Here is a 15,061-nt window from a genome sequence, read left to right as displayed (position 1 = left end):
CAATTTCAATGGTCTTGATCAACCTGAGGAATCTAATAAAGTTATATTTTTGCTGAACAAATTTAAAAAAGCAAAACAACAAAAAACTAAACCACCAAAACATTGTTATGCATATCTTTATTTGTCCTACATTTTTATGATTTTACAAAATATCCACTGCATTTGATTCAAGCCCCAAAAAAATTCACAAAAACACCATATATTGGAAAAGGTCTCTCAGGATGCTTCAACGCATCCAAGTGCAGATCACAAAGTCAAGGTTGAGACATCCATTCTTCAGATGTTTAAATTAACTACCACATGTATTCCACAACAAGAATAACAACTCAGTTCAGCAAACTTGAGAGCAGCCATTTCATGATGTATTGACTGGGCTGTACCATCTTATTTAGTGTTGTAGTGTTGTACTTAAATATGGTGAACGTAACCTTTTACTGCAGTGGGCTAAATCAGTGTCACGTGGAGTGATTCTTGGTCATTTAAAAAACAAATCTACTTTGAAACAAAAGTACACACATAGTTATGGCCTTACAAAAAAGAGGACACCTGTACCATGTCATTGACTGTAGGAAAGGCCTCTATGACCTATATGTGTACACCTTAGCTTCATGAGAATATCCATGCTCTATTTATTAATTAACACAGAGTTTAGTGTCAGTACTGTCAATCCCAAATACAAATCGCAGACATGACCAGTGGCCAAGGAGGACATGTATGAGGATACTGTATGTTTCTATGCAGGGTCCACAGAAGGCACCTCTGTCCTGCCATTTGACATAGAAGAAGCTTCTTCATCACACAATGGGTTCTTGTTTCAGAACAAAGTGATCAGCATGCAATTACGGAAATTAAGGTAAAGAATGAGAACCAAAAATCTGTGAACAAGGTACTAGATACAGACATATGATATGACCACTAACATGATACCAACTGGGGTTTGACCAGGGTCTCCTACATGGCACAAGAGAGCGTAAGTCCCTTGAGCTAAAGCCTATACATTCGTTTTGGGAGGTAACACAACTCGTCAGGCAAGATTTCTCCGAACCATCTCTGAAATTAAGGATGAAGACCTTAGGGGAAAGGCTTTTATTATAAGGCATTCAGTGGTGTAAAGTACTGAAGTAAAAATACTAGAAAGTACTACTTTAGTAGTTTTTTGGGGTATGTGTACTTTACTTTACTGTTTATATTTTTGACAACTTTTACTTTATTAATGCTTAGCAAGACAGGAAAATGGTCCAATTCACACATTTATCAAGAGAACATCCCATATCATTGCTTCTGCCTCTGATCTGGCGGACTCACTAAACACAAATACGCGTTTGTAAATTGAGTGTTGGAGTGTAACCCTGGCTATCCATACATATAAAAATGGGACTGTCTAGATTGCTTAATATACAGAATTTAAAATGATTTATATGGGGGCAAACTACCTGCCCTCCAGGACACCTACACCACCCGATGTCACAGGAAGGCCATAAAGATCATCAAGGACAACAACCACCCGAGCCACTGCCTGTTCACCCCGCTATCATCCAGAAGGCGAGGTTAGTACAGGTGCATCAAAGCAGGGACAGAGAGACTGAAAAAACGCTTCTATCTCAAGGCCATCAGACTGTTAAACAGCCACCACTAATATTGAGTGGCTGCTGCCAACACACTGACTCAACTCCAGCCACTTTAATAATGGGAATTGATGGAAAATATATCACTAGCCACTTTCAACAATGCTACTGTCAGGACCTGGTTACAAACCCGGGTCTCCAGAGTGAGAAACAGTCACTTAACCAACTGAGCCACAAATAGTCGGCAGAACCCAGAAGATGAGGCAGACACAGCAGTACTTGAGACGGTGTATTTAATGAAGTAAAAAGTGAAGTTCTTCAGGAAAACATGTAACTCCACAACCTCAAAAGGAATTCCACAAGAACAAAAGGTAATCCTCCAAGACAAAAAGGTAAATCCACAAGGTGTAAGGTATAGCACAAAAAGCCTCAAAAGATACTCAAAAACAAATAAACAAGAACAAAAAACAGAATTCCACAAGAGAGTCCACCGGGATCAACAAGAGTTCACAGAGTACTAGGGCTGGGTGCTAACATACAAACACAGACTAAAGAACTGAGGAAAACAAAGGGTTTAAATACAATCAGGGGAAACGAGGCACAGGTGCAAATAATAATGGGGATCAAGGGAAAACAAAAGGTCAAAAGGCACAATGGGGGCATCTAGTGACCAAAAACCGGAACAACCCTGGCCAAAACCTGACAGAATCCCCCCCCCCTAGGAACGGCTCCTGACGTTCCTACCAGCTCTCTCAGGGTGGAGGGCCCTGAACTGACGAATGAGGTCAGGGTCCAGTATGTCTTTGGCAGGAACCCAGGAGCGCTCCTCGGGACCGTAGCCTTCCCAGTCCACCAGATACTGCCAGGACCGCTGCACCCGGCGGGAATCCAGTATCCGATGGACGGTATAAGCCGTCTGGCCTCCAATGACACGAGGCGGAGGGGGAGGTCTTTCTGCCGGGACAAGGGGAGAAAAAACAACAGGTTTTAATAAGGAAATGTGAAACGTGGGATTAATCTTAAGGGATCTGGGTAAGTGTAGGCGATAAGAAACTGGGTTAACTCTCCTGGCAACCTTAAAGGGACCGATGTATTTTTGGGACAGCTTGCGAGACTCCACCCGTAGTGGTAAGTCTCTTGTGGAGAGCCAGACTCTCTGGCCGGGGCGCAGGGTAGGCCCGGGACGGCGACGTCTGTTGGCTTGTTGTTGGTACCTCTGTGAGGAACGCATAAGATTAAGACGGGTCTTCCTCCACATAAGCCGACAGCGTCTGACGAACTTCAAGGCTGAAGGCACTCTGACTTCTGCCTCTAAACAATGAAGGACGACCATGTGGACGGGTTGTTACGAGTCATACATCGGAGGGTGGTTTCCAGCTCTTGATTCATCCTCTCTGTTTGGCCGTTGGACTCCGGATGGTACCCTGAAGATAGACTGGCAGAAGCCCCCATGAGTTGGCAGAAGGCCTTCCAAAACCTAGAGGCGAACTGGGGACCTCTGTCAGAAACCATATCTTGAGGAATGCCGAAGACTCGGAACACATGATTAATTACCAACTCAGCCGTTTCCTTGGCAGAAGGTAACTTAGTCAGAGGAACGAACCTGGCCGCCTTTGAAACCCTGTCGATTATGACTAGGATAGTAGTATTGCCATGGGATGGAGGAAGGCCAGTAATAAAGTCCAACGAGATATGGGACCAGGGTCTGTGGGGAACAGGTAAAGGGTGAAGGAGTCCTTGCGGGCGGAGGTGAGAAGATTTGCCCTGGCAGCACACGGGGCAGGCATTGACGAAAGTGGCAACGTCTTCTCTTATGGTAGGCCACCAGAACTTACGCTGGATGAACTCCAAGGTGCGACCTACGCCCGGGTGACAGGTGAGGCGAGAGGAGTGCCCCCACAGAAGGACCTGAGTCCTCACTGCCTTGGGGACAAACAACCGATTGGCAGGACCTCCTTTCGGGTCCGGTTCAATAGCTTGAGCTCGTCTCACGGTATCCTCAACTTGCCACGAGATCGGAGCCACGATCTTAGCAGCAGGAAGGACAGGCATGTCCGTGTCATCTCGAATGGCAGGAGGGTAGACTCGGGACAGGGCATCCGGTTTGAGATTCTTCGATCCGGGCCGATAGGTGAGGATAAACTGGAATCGATTGAAGAAAAGAGACCATCTAGATTGTCTAGAGTTCAACCGCTTCGCCTGCTGGATATACTCCAGATTTTTGTGGTCCGTAAGCACTTGAAACGGGTGAGAAGCCCCCTCGAGCCAGTGTCTCCATTCCTTCAATGCCATCTTAACCGCTAGGAGTTCATGATCCCCCACATCGTAGTTCCTCTCAGCCGGGGTAAGCCGGTGTGAGAAGAAAGCGCACGGATGAAGCTTCTTGTCTTCACCCCTCTGAGACAGGACAGCTCCAACACCAACCTCTGAGGCGTCTACCTCCACCACAAACGGTTCATCCGTAGTCGGTAGTATCAGGATGGGAGCAGAGAGGACGCGCTGCTTGAGTCCTTGGAAGGCCGTCTCAGCTTCTCTTCCCCACAAAAATCTTGCATTGCCACCCTTGGTTAAAGCTGAGAGGGGCTGCCACCAAGCTGAAGTTCTTGATGAACTTGCGGTAAAAGTTAGTGAAGCCCAGGAAACGCTGAACTTCCTTAACGGATTTGGGGGTGGGCCAATCCGCTACCGCCCCTACCTTCCTGGGGTCCATTTGGACTCGACCGGGTTCCACTACAAATCCCAGGAATTGTACTCGGGATGAATGGAATTCACATTTTTCCGGCTTAACGTACAGATTGCTGTCTAGGAGGTATTTGAGTACTTGTCTGACATGCTTTGTGTGTTCTTGAAGAGAGCTCAAAAAGATGAGGATGTCATCCAAGTAAACGAACACAAATATGTTAAGCATATCCCTAAGCACATCGTTTATAAGCGCTTGGAACACCGCTGGGGCGTTGGTCAGGCCGAAGGGCATCACCAAGTATTCATAGTGACCAGTAGGCGTGTTGAAAGCGGTCTTCCACTCATCACCAGGTCTGATCCGCACAAGATGGTATGCGTTCCGCAGGTCAAGCTTAGTGAAAACAACTGCTTCCTGGAGCAGCTCGAAGGCTGTGGCCATAAGGGGTAGCGGGTAACGGTTACGGACGGTTATGGCATTGAGTCCCCGGTAGTCGATGCAAGGACGTAATCCACCGTCTTTCTTGGCCACAAAGAAAAACCCTGCTCCCGCCGGGGAGGTGGATGGACGCATGAGGCCTGCTTCCAGAGCGTCCTTGATGTAGGTATCCATAGCAGCTCGTTCGGGTGGAGATAGGGAAAAGATCCGACCCCCGGGTGGGGCAAGTGCCCGGAAACAGTTCGATGGGGCAATCATAAGGTCTATGGGGTGGTAGCATGGTGGCCCTCTGTTTGCTAAATACCAGTTTGAGGTCATGGTAACACTCGGGAACTCGGGTCAGGTCGATGGATTCTAAAGACTCGGGAGTAGAACTCTGGGAATTCGGGAAAATACAAGTAGCTTGGCACGTAGGACCCCACTGCTTGATAGTGCCCACAGACCAGTCGATGTGAGGGTTATGGCTGTGAAGCCAGGGGTATCCAAGGACGAGAGGGAACTCGGAACAGGAGATCAAATGAAAGTTCATCAATTCCTGGTGTTGTGAAACTGAAAGTCGCAAGGAGGTAGTGACATGAGTGACAAGTCCAGATCCCAAAGGGCTTCCATCCAATGTAGTAACCCTCATGGGGTCACTTAGAGGTTCAGAGGGAACGCCATTCTCCTTCGCCCAGACACCATCCATGAAGTTACCTGCGGCTCCAGAGTCTACCAAGGCTTGAAGGTGAAGCTTGTGGTTGTCCCAGGAAAGGGTGACTGGAATGAGCAGACGGGAGTTGGACGGATGGGAGGAGGTTATGTTTCCCGTTACAGTTCCCCCGGTCTGTACGGGACAGAGCGTTTCCTGGAGCCCGGGACACGTGGAACGGAAATGGCCCGGTTTGCCGCAATATAGACAGCGTCGCTCCTCATCCGGCGGTCTCTCTCAGCCTGGGAGATGCGTCCAATCTGCATGGGTTCCGGTGGAGCCAGCGAGGATAAAGGTGGGGACTCGGAGCTGGGACTGATAGGGGCTAGAGGTCTACGGTTGAGTTCTCTCTCTCTCAGACGCTGGTCAATGCGTGAGGCCAACTTGATCAGGGACTCGAGATTGTCCGATGGTTCCCGAGTGGCCAGTTCCTCTTGGAAAGTGTCGGAAAGGCCTTTCAGAAAGCACACCGTGAGCGCCTCGTTGTTCCAGCCACTCGCTGCTGCCACCGTGCGGAACTGGATGGCATAGTCCGTCACGCTGCACCAACCTTGGTGGAGAGTCAGGAGCTGTTTGGCTGAGTCAGGACCACTGCTTGGGCCTTGAAACACTCATTTGAATTCCTCAGCAAAGGCAGAGTAGCTGGCACAGCAGGAACTATGGGCATCCCACACAGCAGTAGCCCAGGCCAGGGCTTTTTCCGACAGCAGGGTGATGATATATGCGATCTTAGACCGGTCGGTGGGGAACGACGAGGGTTGCAGCTCGAAGGAGAGAGAACATTGGGTGAGAAACCCTTTACAAGCACTTGGATCACCTGAGAACCGTTGGGGAGGTGGAAGACGAGGTTCAGCCAGAGGGTTAACTGCCATGGGTACGTGAATCTGAGGTACTGGGACGGGAACTGTTGCCGGGGTAAGTCGATCAGATATCTGCTTTATGGAAATCAGCATCTCCGACAGAAGATGAGAATGTCTAGCCATCAAGGCCTCTTGCTGAACCAGGGCGGCTTCGTGGCGTTGGACAGTCTCCTGGTGGTGGGACAGCATGGCAACAAGGTCCTGGGAACAACCCTGGCCAAAACCTGACAGCTACTTAATATAATGTTTACATACCCTACATTACTCATCTCATATGTATATGTATATACTGTACCCTATATACCCTATATAATCTACTGCATCTTTATGTAATACATGTATCACTAGCCACTTTAAACTCTGCCACTTTGTCTACATACCCTACATTACTAATCTCATATGTATAAACTGTACTCGATACCATCTACTGCATCTTGCCTATGCCGCTCTGTACCATCACTCATTCATATCTTTATGTACATATTCTTTATCCCTTTACACTTGTGTGTATAAGGTAGTAGTTTTGGAATTGTTAGGTTATTGGCTTTCAACCACCAAATATTGATTGATTTATTTGTTATGTGTAGCAAAATCAGGTAGACATACTGTGTGTCTGTGTGGATGTGTTTGAGCAGTGTACTACAATTACTGCTTTTGTCACACCCTGATCTGTTTCATCTGTCTTGTCGCCCAGTTACCCCATTATCCCCTGTGCATTTATACCTGTGTTTTCTGTTTGTCTTTTGCCAGTTTGTCTTGTCTCGTCAAGTCTACCAGCATTTTCCCGTACTCCTCTTTTTCTCTCTAGTCCCTGTTTTCTAGTTTTCCTGTTTTGACCATTCTGCCTGCCCTGAACCTGCCTGCCATTCTGTACCTTGTGACACTGCCCTGGATTACTGACCTCTGCCTGCCCTGACCGTGAGCCTGCCCCTTTTTTTTGTAATAAACTTTTGTTTCTTCAACATGTCTGCATCTGGGTCTTATCCTGAGGTCTGATAGGGTTGACTGTGAGGACAAGGCTTCCTTTTAAGTGAAGACAATGGCGATGGCAGAAACACAGATGTGGCAGGAGAACAAGTACAAGACAAACAATTAATTGTTGAAGACTTTCGGCCATTGTGTAGTAGTCTGGTCCACATGAACACTGCATCTATGTGGGAATGACAAATAAGCCTGTTAAGATATTTTACTTTAAAATGTATAAACTCTTATTACAGTTATCCCTTGAATGAAGTTTTTAAATGTTAAACTTCTTTCTTCAATGGCCATTACTATAAATACTATATTTGTGAAATGTATGAATCAGATTATTGACTTAAATGCTGTTTAACTATAGGTATGCAGTATAAGCAGATGGGATGGTTTTTGCCCTGTTTTAGTGCCAAATCCAATCCTGAAGGGCAGACTGTTGAGAGGCTATTATCAACATCCTAAAACACAAACTCAATATGTATACTTCCACCTCAGGGAGTAGTCTCAACAAATGATTGGATCTTGGAGTACCAGATAGGATTTAAATATCTGGTGTAAATGGAATTCATTATTCCAAATACAATTTTCACCGTATTTGGAAGAGGAAGTGGTCAATTAAGTTTTATGAATACCATTGTAACAAGAAATTGAGAGAACTGAGAGGCCAAGGCTGACAAGAGTTCCTCTACAGTACTGTAGTAGAGAACTACTTAAACACTCCCAGTCTTAAGCTCCAAATCTATTGAAATGGGGGAAGGGTGGCAGATTGCCTCCAGATTGCTTGCCTGCCCTCTCTACAGTGTACATACAGTACCAAACCAATATCAATCATTAACTTCTCATCCAATTATGAATTAACTAATCAGACTGGGTATTTGGCATTGTTTGTAATTTATCTATCCATTATGGATGAATCCTAATTTCCACTTATCTAAAATGTTCAATTCGTCTCTCATTAAAATAAAAAAATGACTAAGTGAAACTTAAATGGAAGTTAGAATTTGCACCAATGTGATCAACAGGGTATCAAACCCTGGTGGTACTCACACCTCAAGACTACATTAGACAGGGTTTCCCAAACTCAACGTCTCAGCTAAGGATCAGTGAACTACCTTGACGAAACATACTTGGTCAAAAAGAGGAATGCAGCTTGGTAAGGCTATCATTTGCTAAACTACTCAAGATTGGGCCTGGTTGGGTCTGGTTGGACATGGTTAAATTCAAAATATGTTCATACTATCCTTGGAATGCAATCATCTCTAGCCTAAAATTGGCATTATCCTTCCTCACCTCTCCACAATAAAGGCTGATGTGGCAAGCTGTCTTTGTCTTTAGTAAATAACAGAAACTGCCATTTGTGGTGCCCAACATCAGTTACCCCCTTGCAATGTATAGATTTGTGAGACCTCTTATTAATCAAAGTTTTGAGTTACCTAGACCAGCCAATGGGGGGGGGGGGGCAGCACAAGTCATAGCCATGACCCAGGTGAATGCACATCCAGTAATAGCGTGGGTTGTACTGAACTTGAAGCCTCCCATGGACTTGCAGACCACAATGTATCCCTCAATGGCAAGCACCACCAGAGACCACAGAGAAACCTGACCTAGAATGAGACAAGGAAAGAGAGAAATACAGTAGTAATAACATGTTTTCCATTTGGCTTCCAGCATCTCCATCAATGTGTGTATCTCAAACAATTAATGCTTTGTAGACCAGGATTGGTTGCTTATATCAGTCGGTTACTTGAGACATAAATGGTATTATGGAAATATAGCAACAAAATAACAATCATTTAATTTAGTTTGGCTGTATTACAGAAATAAGCTTTTGTCCAGTGAGAAAACCACATATCACAGTCATAGAAAGCACTTTTTCCCTTAATACAGAAGTTATGAGAAAAGTCTGTGCTAGTAAGTATATTTGTATTGCGTGTGTGGGGGGGATATCAGGATAAACATGTAGGGTCAGACCGTTGATGGGAATCCAAAACAGATCAGGAAAAACATGTAGACAGCAAGCAGATAGAATTGCCATGGATCCGCCAAGTAGTACTGAGGGTATTCAAAGGGACTTCTTACAAGTCCAGTCCTGTTGGACATGGGGATGTAGAAGTTGTTTCCTTCAGTGCCGTTCTGCATCTTTAACCAGGGAGTGGTTGAGATGAAAAGTGGAGAATCTGCTCGAGTTGCAGTCTAGTGTCTTCTGGCTCAATTGTTGACAGGGATGCTCTAGGTATGGTTATATACCCTTCTAAGCAGACTCATCAGCGATCAACTGGCGATCAAGGAAGGTACCACGTGGCGGTATTTTATTGAGAGATATTTGGATAATTGCTCTTGTCATAATCACCTACATGATCCTATCGCAAAACATATAGAGTATTTAGGATCCAGTTTCAGTGGGTTCTGTTCTATATATAGAAACACGTTTTATTTACAGAGCATGACAGACAGAGCTGATGCAGTCACTCTGTCACCATCATCAACACACAGCCTGCTACTGGGAATGTGTGAGTGTGTGTGTGTGCGTGCGTGTGTCGTTACTTGAAGACTGTTATTTATCTAATTAGCTAACTATGTTTAATTTTTACCCAAATAAATGAATCATGCAACAATTAGCTCATTAGGATCTGGGGCACCACGAGAGCGGTTCTTTCAAAAGTTACCATCTCCCAAATTAAACTCTATCACATCTGATTGTCCGAAATGGGTCTGTAATTGTCCTTCTTTGTAGTTGTCCTGTATCCAGTGACTTGTCATGTAGTCCTGAACAGAACTACAGAGTTTACTTTTTCTTCCATTCACTCTTGAAGAGGCTTCTTTGAAGATGGGCTATTCAGCCATAATGATGGTTTGAGCAGAGTAACAGGATGGTCCTACTTAAATTGACTTTCGAATATACTTTAATATATTGGTAACAGGCAGCGACAGCAGGAGCAGCGAAAGGAGGAAAGGACATGGGAGGACGTTATGGACAGCAGGAGTATAGAGTATACGACTTGGGAGGAAATAGACAGGTGGGCGGTCGACCCAGAGAGAGTGCCGGAGCCCGCCTGGGATTCGCTGGAGCAGTGCAAAGAGGGCTATAGGAGAATGGAGCCGAAGAGAAAGACACGATGGCGCAGAAAGAAACCCGAAAGTCACCCCCAAAAATGTATTGGGGGGAGGCTCAGGGAGAGTGTGGCAGAGTCAGGGTTCAGACCTGTGCCAACTCCCCCTGTTAATCGTGAGGAGCAGCGATCAAAGGACTTCTGGACTTGGGAGGAGATATTGGACGGAAAAGGACCCTGGGATCAGCCTGGAGAATATCGCTGCCCCAAGGAAGAACTGGAGGCGGCGAAAGCGGAGAGGCGCTGGTATGAGGAGGCAGCACGGCGACGCGGATGGAAGCCTGAGAGTCAGCCCAAAAATGTATTGGGGGGGGCTTACAGGGAATATGGCTATGCCAGGTAGGAGACCTGCGCAAACTCCCTGTGCTTACCGGGGGGCTAGAGAGACCGGCCAGGCACCGTGTTATGCTATGGAGCGCACGGTGTTTCCAGTGCGGGTGCATAGCCCGGTGCGGTTCATACCAGCTCTTCGTATTGGCCGGGCGAGAGTGGGCATCGAGCCAGGTAAGGTTGGGCAGGCTCGATGCTCAAGAGCTCCAGTGCGCCTGCACGGTCCGGTATATCCAGAGCCACCTCCACACACCAGTCCTCCGGTAGCAGCTCCCCACACCAGGCTTCCTGTGCGTGTCCTCGATCCAGTACCACCAGTTCCAGCATCATGCACCAGGCCTTCAGTGCGCCTCGCCTGTTCAGCACAGCCAGAGCCATCCTTCTCTCCAGCTCTGTCGGAGCCTCCCGCTTGTTCAGCGCAGCCAGCGTTTTCCTCCTCTCCTGCGCTGTCGGAGTCTCCCGCCTGTTCAGCGCTTCCAGAGCCTTCCTCGTCTTTAGCGCTGCCGGAGCCTCCTGCCTGTTCGGAGCAGCCTGAGCTACCAGTCTGCATGGAGCAGCCAGAGCTGCCAGTCTGCACAAAGCTGCCAGTCTGCATGGAGCAGCCAGAGCTGCCAGTCTGCATGGAGCAGCCAGAGCTGCCAATCTGCATGGAGCAGCCAGAGCTGCCAATCTGCATGGAGCAGCCAGAGCTGCCAGTCTACATGGAGCAGCCAGAGCTGTCAGTCTGCATGGAGCAGCCAGAGCAGCTAGATCCGCCAGTCAGCCATGATCTTCCAGTTCTGCCAGTCAACCAGATTCTTCCAGATCTGCCAGTCAACCAGACTCTTCCAGATCTGCCAGTCAACCAGATTCTTCCAGATCCGCCAGCCAGCCAGGACCCTCCCTATGGTTTTGAGGTGCGTCCGGGAGTCCGCACCTTAGGGGGTGGGTTCTGTCACGCCTTGGTCTTAGTATTTTGTGTTTTCTTTCATTATTTGTTCAGGCCAGGGTGTGACATGGGTTTATTGTGTTGTCGTATTGTTTTTTTTTTGTAGGCATTGGGATTGTGGCTGATTAGGGGTGTGTCTAGCATTAGGCTTGGCTGCCTGAGGCGGTTCTCAATCAGAGTCAGGTGATTCTTGTTGTCTCTGATTGGGAACCATATTTAGGTAGCCTGGGTTTCACTGTGTATTTTGTGGGTGATTGTTCCTGTCTCTGTGTAGTTGTTCACCAGACAGGCTGTATAGGTTTTCACATTCCGTTTGTTGTTTTTGTATATATATAGTTATTTCATGTATCGCTATTCTTCATTAAAGAACATGAGTAACCACCACGCTGCATTTTGGTCCGACTCTCCTTCAACAGACGAACGCCGTTACACTGCAGCTTAACTTTTCTTTGTCTAATGTTTTTTTTTCTCAACCCATCATTCATACAGATTGCATAAAAGGGGCGTTTCTGGACAGCTAACAACCTCTCTGACCTCACTTCGGAGAGGTGACTATTCACTGTGCAAAGTTTATGGAAATTAATAATCTCTCAGTTTCTCAAATCACATCCCTCTCTTAACAAAAACCCTTTCATAATTGTTCACATTCCATGCAGAACGCATAGTATGGAAACTTTGTATATGTAGTGGGTATACTTTCCAAGTTACAGTATTTCCTTTCTAGCATTTTTTATGACATCACAAAATAACAAACAAAATTACATTAGTAATCTATAGATCGCCTCTGACCATTCTCCACATTCTATGTTTTGAAATATTTTTCCAGTAGTCGCTTTTGAACGTGTTGGAGTTTCAGCAGGAATAGTCTGTTGAAACAAAGCACATTCCTTTGGTGAATCTTGAGAGCACAGACCTGAATCTGCGGCGTTGATTTACAGCAGGTTTGTTATCCCCCACACCCTAAAGGGTGATAGGGGGTCTGATTGAAGTTATTCATTGCAAACTTTATCTGACATATTTGGATTATCGTGGACAGTCATGACTGTGGTGTGGCCAGATCTGATGAGACAATAGACAGGTATTTCACATCAGTAGCTGCCTGGAAAAGAGTTGCAAGAAGGCCTTCCTACATCACTTAGATATGTACTCTGTTTTTGAAACCAGGTTTGCAGTTCATTTGAGCTATATGAGATGGAAGGGAGTTACATACAATAATGGGAATATATAATAGTGTACGCTTTCTTGAATTTGTTCTGGATTTGGGGACTGTGAAAAGACCCCTGTGGTTATGTCTGGTGGGGTTTTCAACACAATGATTCTTATAAAAGAAGAAGTTATGCAGTCATTCTCTCCTCAACTCTTAGCCAAGAGAGACTGTCATTCATAGTATTTATATCAGCCCTCTGACTACAAAGAAGAGCAAGATGTGCCGCTCTGTTCTGGGCCAGCTGCAGCTTAACTAGATCTTTCTTTGAGGCACTTGACCACGTGACTGGAAAATAATAGAGCCTGCAGGACAAGCTTTTTGGAGTGTCAAAAAAGCAAAGCATCTCTTTAGTATGGACAGATCTCTCCCCATTTGTACAACCATTGAATCTCTATGTTCTGACAATTTACAGTTAACAATCTAAGGTAACACCAAGTCATTTAGTCTCCTCAAAGTTTTCAACAGCCACACCATTCATTACCAGATTCAGCTGAGGTCTTAGAGCTTAGGGAATGATTTGTACCAAATACAATGCTATTAATTTTAAAGATGCTCGGGACCAGTTTATTACGGGCAAACCATTCCAAAACTGACTGCAACTCCTTGTTAAGTGTTTCAGTGAATACATTAGCTGTGGTTACTGACACGTATATGGTTTATTTATCAGCATACATGGAAACACAGGCTTTTTAAAATGTCAGTGGCAGGTCATTTGTTAAAGTAGATGTCACAAACCTTGCCGAAGATGGTGCCTCTTCCTGTTCGGGCGGTGCTCGGCGGTCGTCGTCGCCGGCCTATTAGCTACCATCGATTCCCTTTCCGTTTGTTTTGGGTTATTGGGTAATTGGGTACACCTGTTTTGTATTAGGGTTTGTTTGTAGGGTATTTAAGGGCACTAGGCCCGCTGGGTATTTGTGCGGGCTTGTTTGTGTTACTCTGTGTTTGATGGTGTGAGTTATTCGTATATTTATTCTCTGGACTATTTTGTCCTGTGTGTTGGCGTGACTGTTTTGTTGCGCTGGGGAATACATTTGAAAGAAAGACTGAACCCTGCTCTCTGCGCCTGATTCCACCCACCACTCCTAGTTGATCGTAACAGTAGAAAATAGTAGATGGCCTAGAGAGCTGCTCAGTGGTACACCACACCCTACATATTTGACATTAGAGAAGCTTCCATTAAAGAAAACCATCTTAGTTATATTAGATAGACAGCTCTGAATCCACAATATGGCAAAAGTTTACAATATACAACTTATACTACCGGTCAATAGTTTTAGAACACCTTCTCTATCTAGAGTCTTTCTTTATTTTTATAATATTTTCTACATTGTAGAATAATAGTGAATACATCAAAACTATGAAATAATACATATGGAATTATGTATTAAACCAAAAAGTTTTAAACAAATGAAAATATTTTAGATTTTAGATTCTTGAAAGTAGCCACCCTTTGCCTTGATGACAGCTTTTTATCCCCATAAATCTACAAACAATACCCCAAAGCAGGTGTTTAGAAATGTTTGCTAATATATTAGAAATAAACAAATTAAATATCACATTTACATAAGTATTCAGACCTTTACTCAGTACTTTGTTGAAGCACCTTTGGCAGAGACTTCAACCTCGAGTCTTCTTGGGTATGATGCTACAAGCTTAGTACACCTATATTTGGGGAGTTTTTCCCATTCTTCTCTGCAGATCCTGTCAAGCTCTGTCAGCTTGAAATGGGGAACGTCACTGCACAGCTATTTTCCAGTCTCTCCAGAGATGTTCGATCGGGTTCAGGGCTCTGGCTGGGCCACTCAAGGACATTCAGAGACTTGTCCCGAAACCGCACCTGCGTTGTCTTGGCTATGTACTTAGGGTCATTGAACAAAAAATATAAATGCAACAATTAACAATTTTACTGAGTTACAGTTCTAGGGTAGCCTAGTGGTTAGAGCGTTGGACTGGTAACCGGAAGGTTGCGAGTTCAAACCCCCGAGCTGACAAGGTACAAATCTGTCATTCTGCCCCTGAACAGGCAGTTAACCCACTGTTCCCAGGCCGTCATTGAAAATAAGAATGTGTTCTTAACTGACTTGCCTGGTTAAATAAAGGTCAAATAAAAAAAATATGAAATAAACAGTTCATATAAGGAAATCAGTCAATTTAAATAAACCGTTCACCGCTATGGGGCATTCTGTTCACAACGTTAACATCAGCAAACCACTCACACACACAACACCAAACACACATTCTGCAATCTGCCCAGTTGAAACTGGGATTCATCCGTAAAGAGCA

General features: G+C 45.4%; 1 protein-coding gene across 1 annotated transcript; it reads right to left on the bottom strand.

The window, feature by feature from the left end:
* Positions 1 to 8,377: 8,377 nt before the first annotated feature.
* On the bottom strand, positions 8,378 to 9,379 carry LOC127906065 (green-sensitive opsin-2-like). Its single transcript, XM_052474568.1, has 3 exons — positions 9,175 to 9,379; positions 8,724 to 8,802; positions 8,378 to 8,403 (listed from the first exon to the last, which is right to left on the bottom strand). Exons 1-3 carry the CDS (start codon positions 9,340 to 9,342, stop codon positions 8,378 to 8,380), a joined length of 273 nt encoding a protein of 90 aa, XP_052330528.1. The 5' UTR covers positions 9,343 to 9,379.
* Between the last annotated feature and the right edge of the window lie 5,682 nt (positions 9,380 to 15,061).

Source organism: Oncorhynchus keta, chromosome 21 (assembly GCF_023373465.1).
Source record: "Oncorhynchus keta strain PuntledgeMale-10-30-2019 chromosome 21, Oket_V2, whole genome shotgun sequence".
Lineage (NCBI taxonomy): Eukaryota > Metazoa > Chordata > Actinopteri > Salmoniformes > Salmonidae > Oncorhynchus > Oncorhynchus keta.
This window is presented reverse-complemented; position numbering and strand designations above follow the sequence as displayed.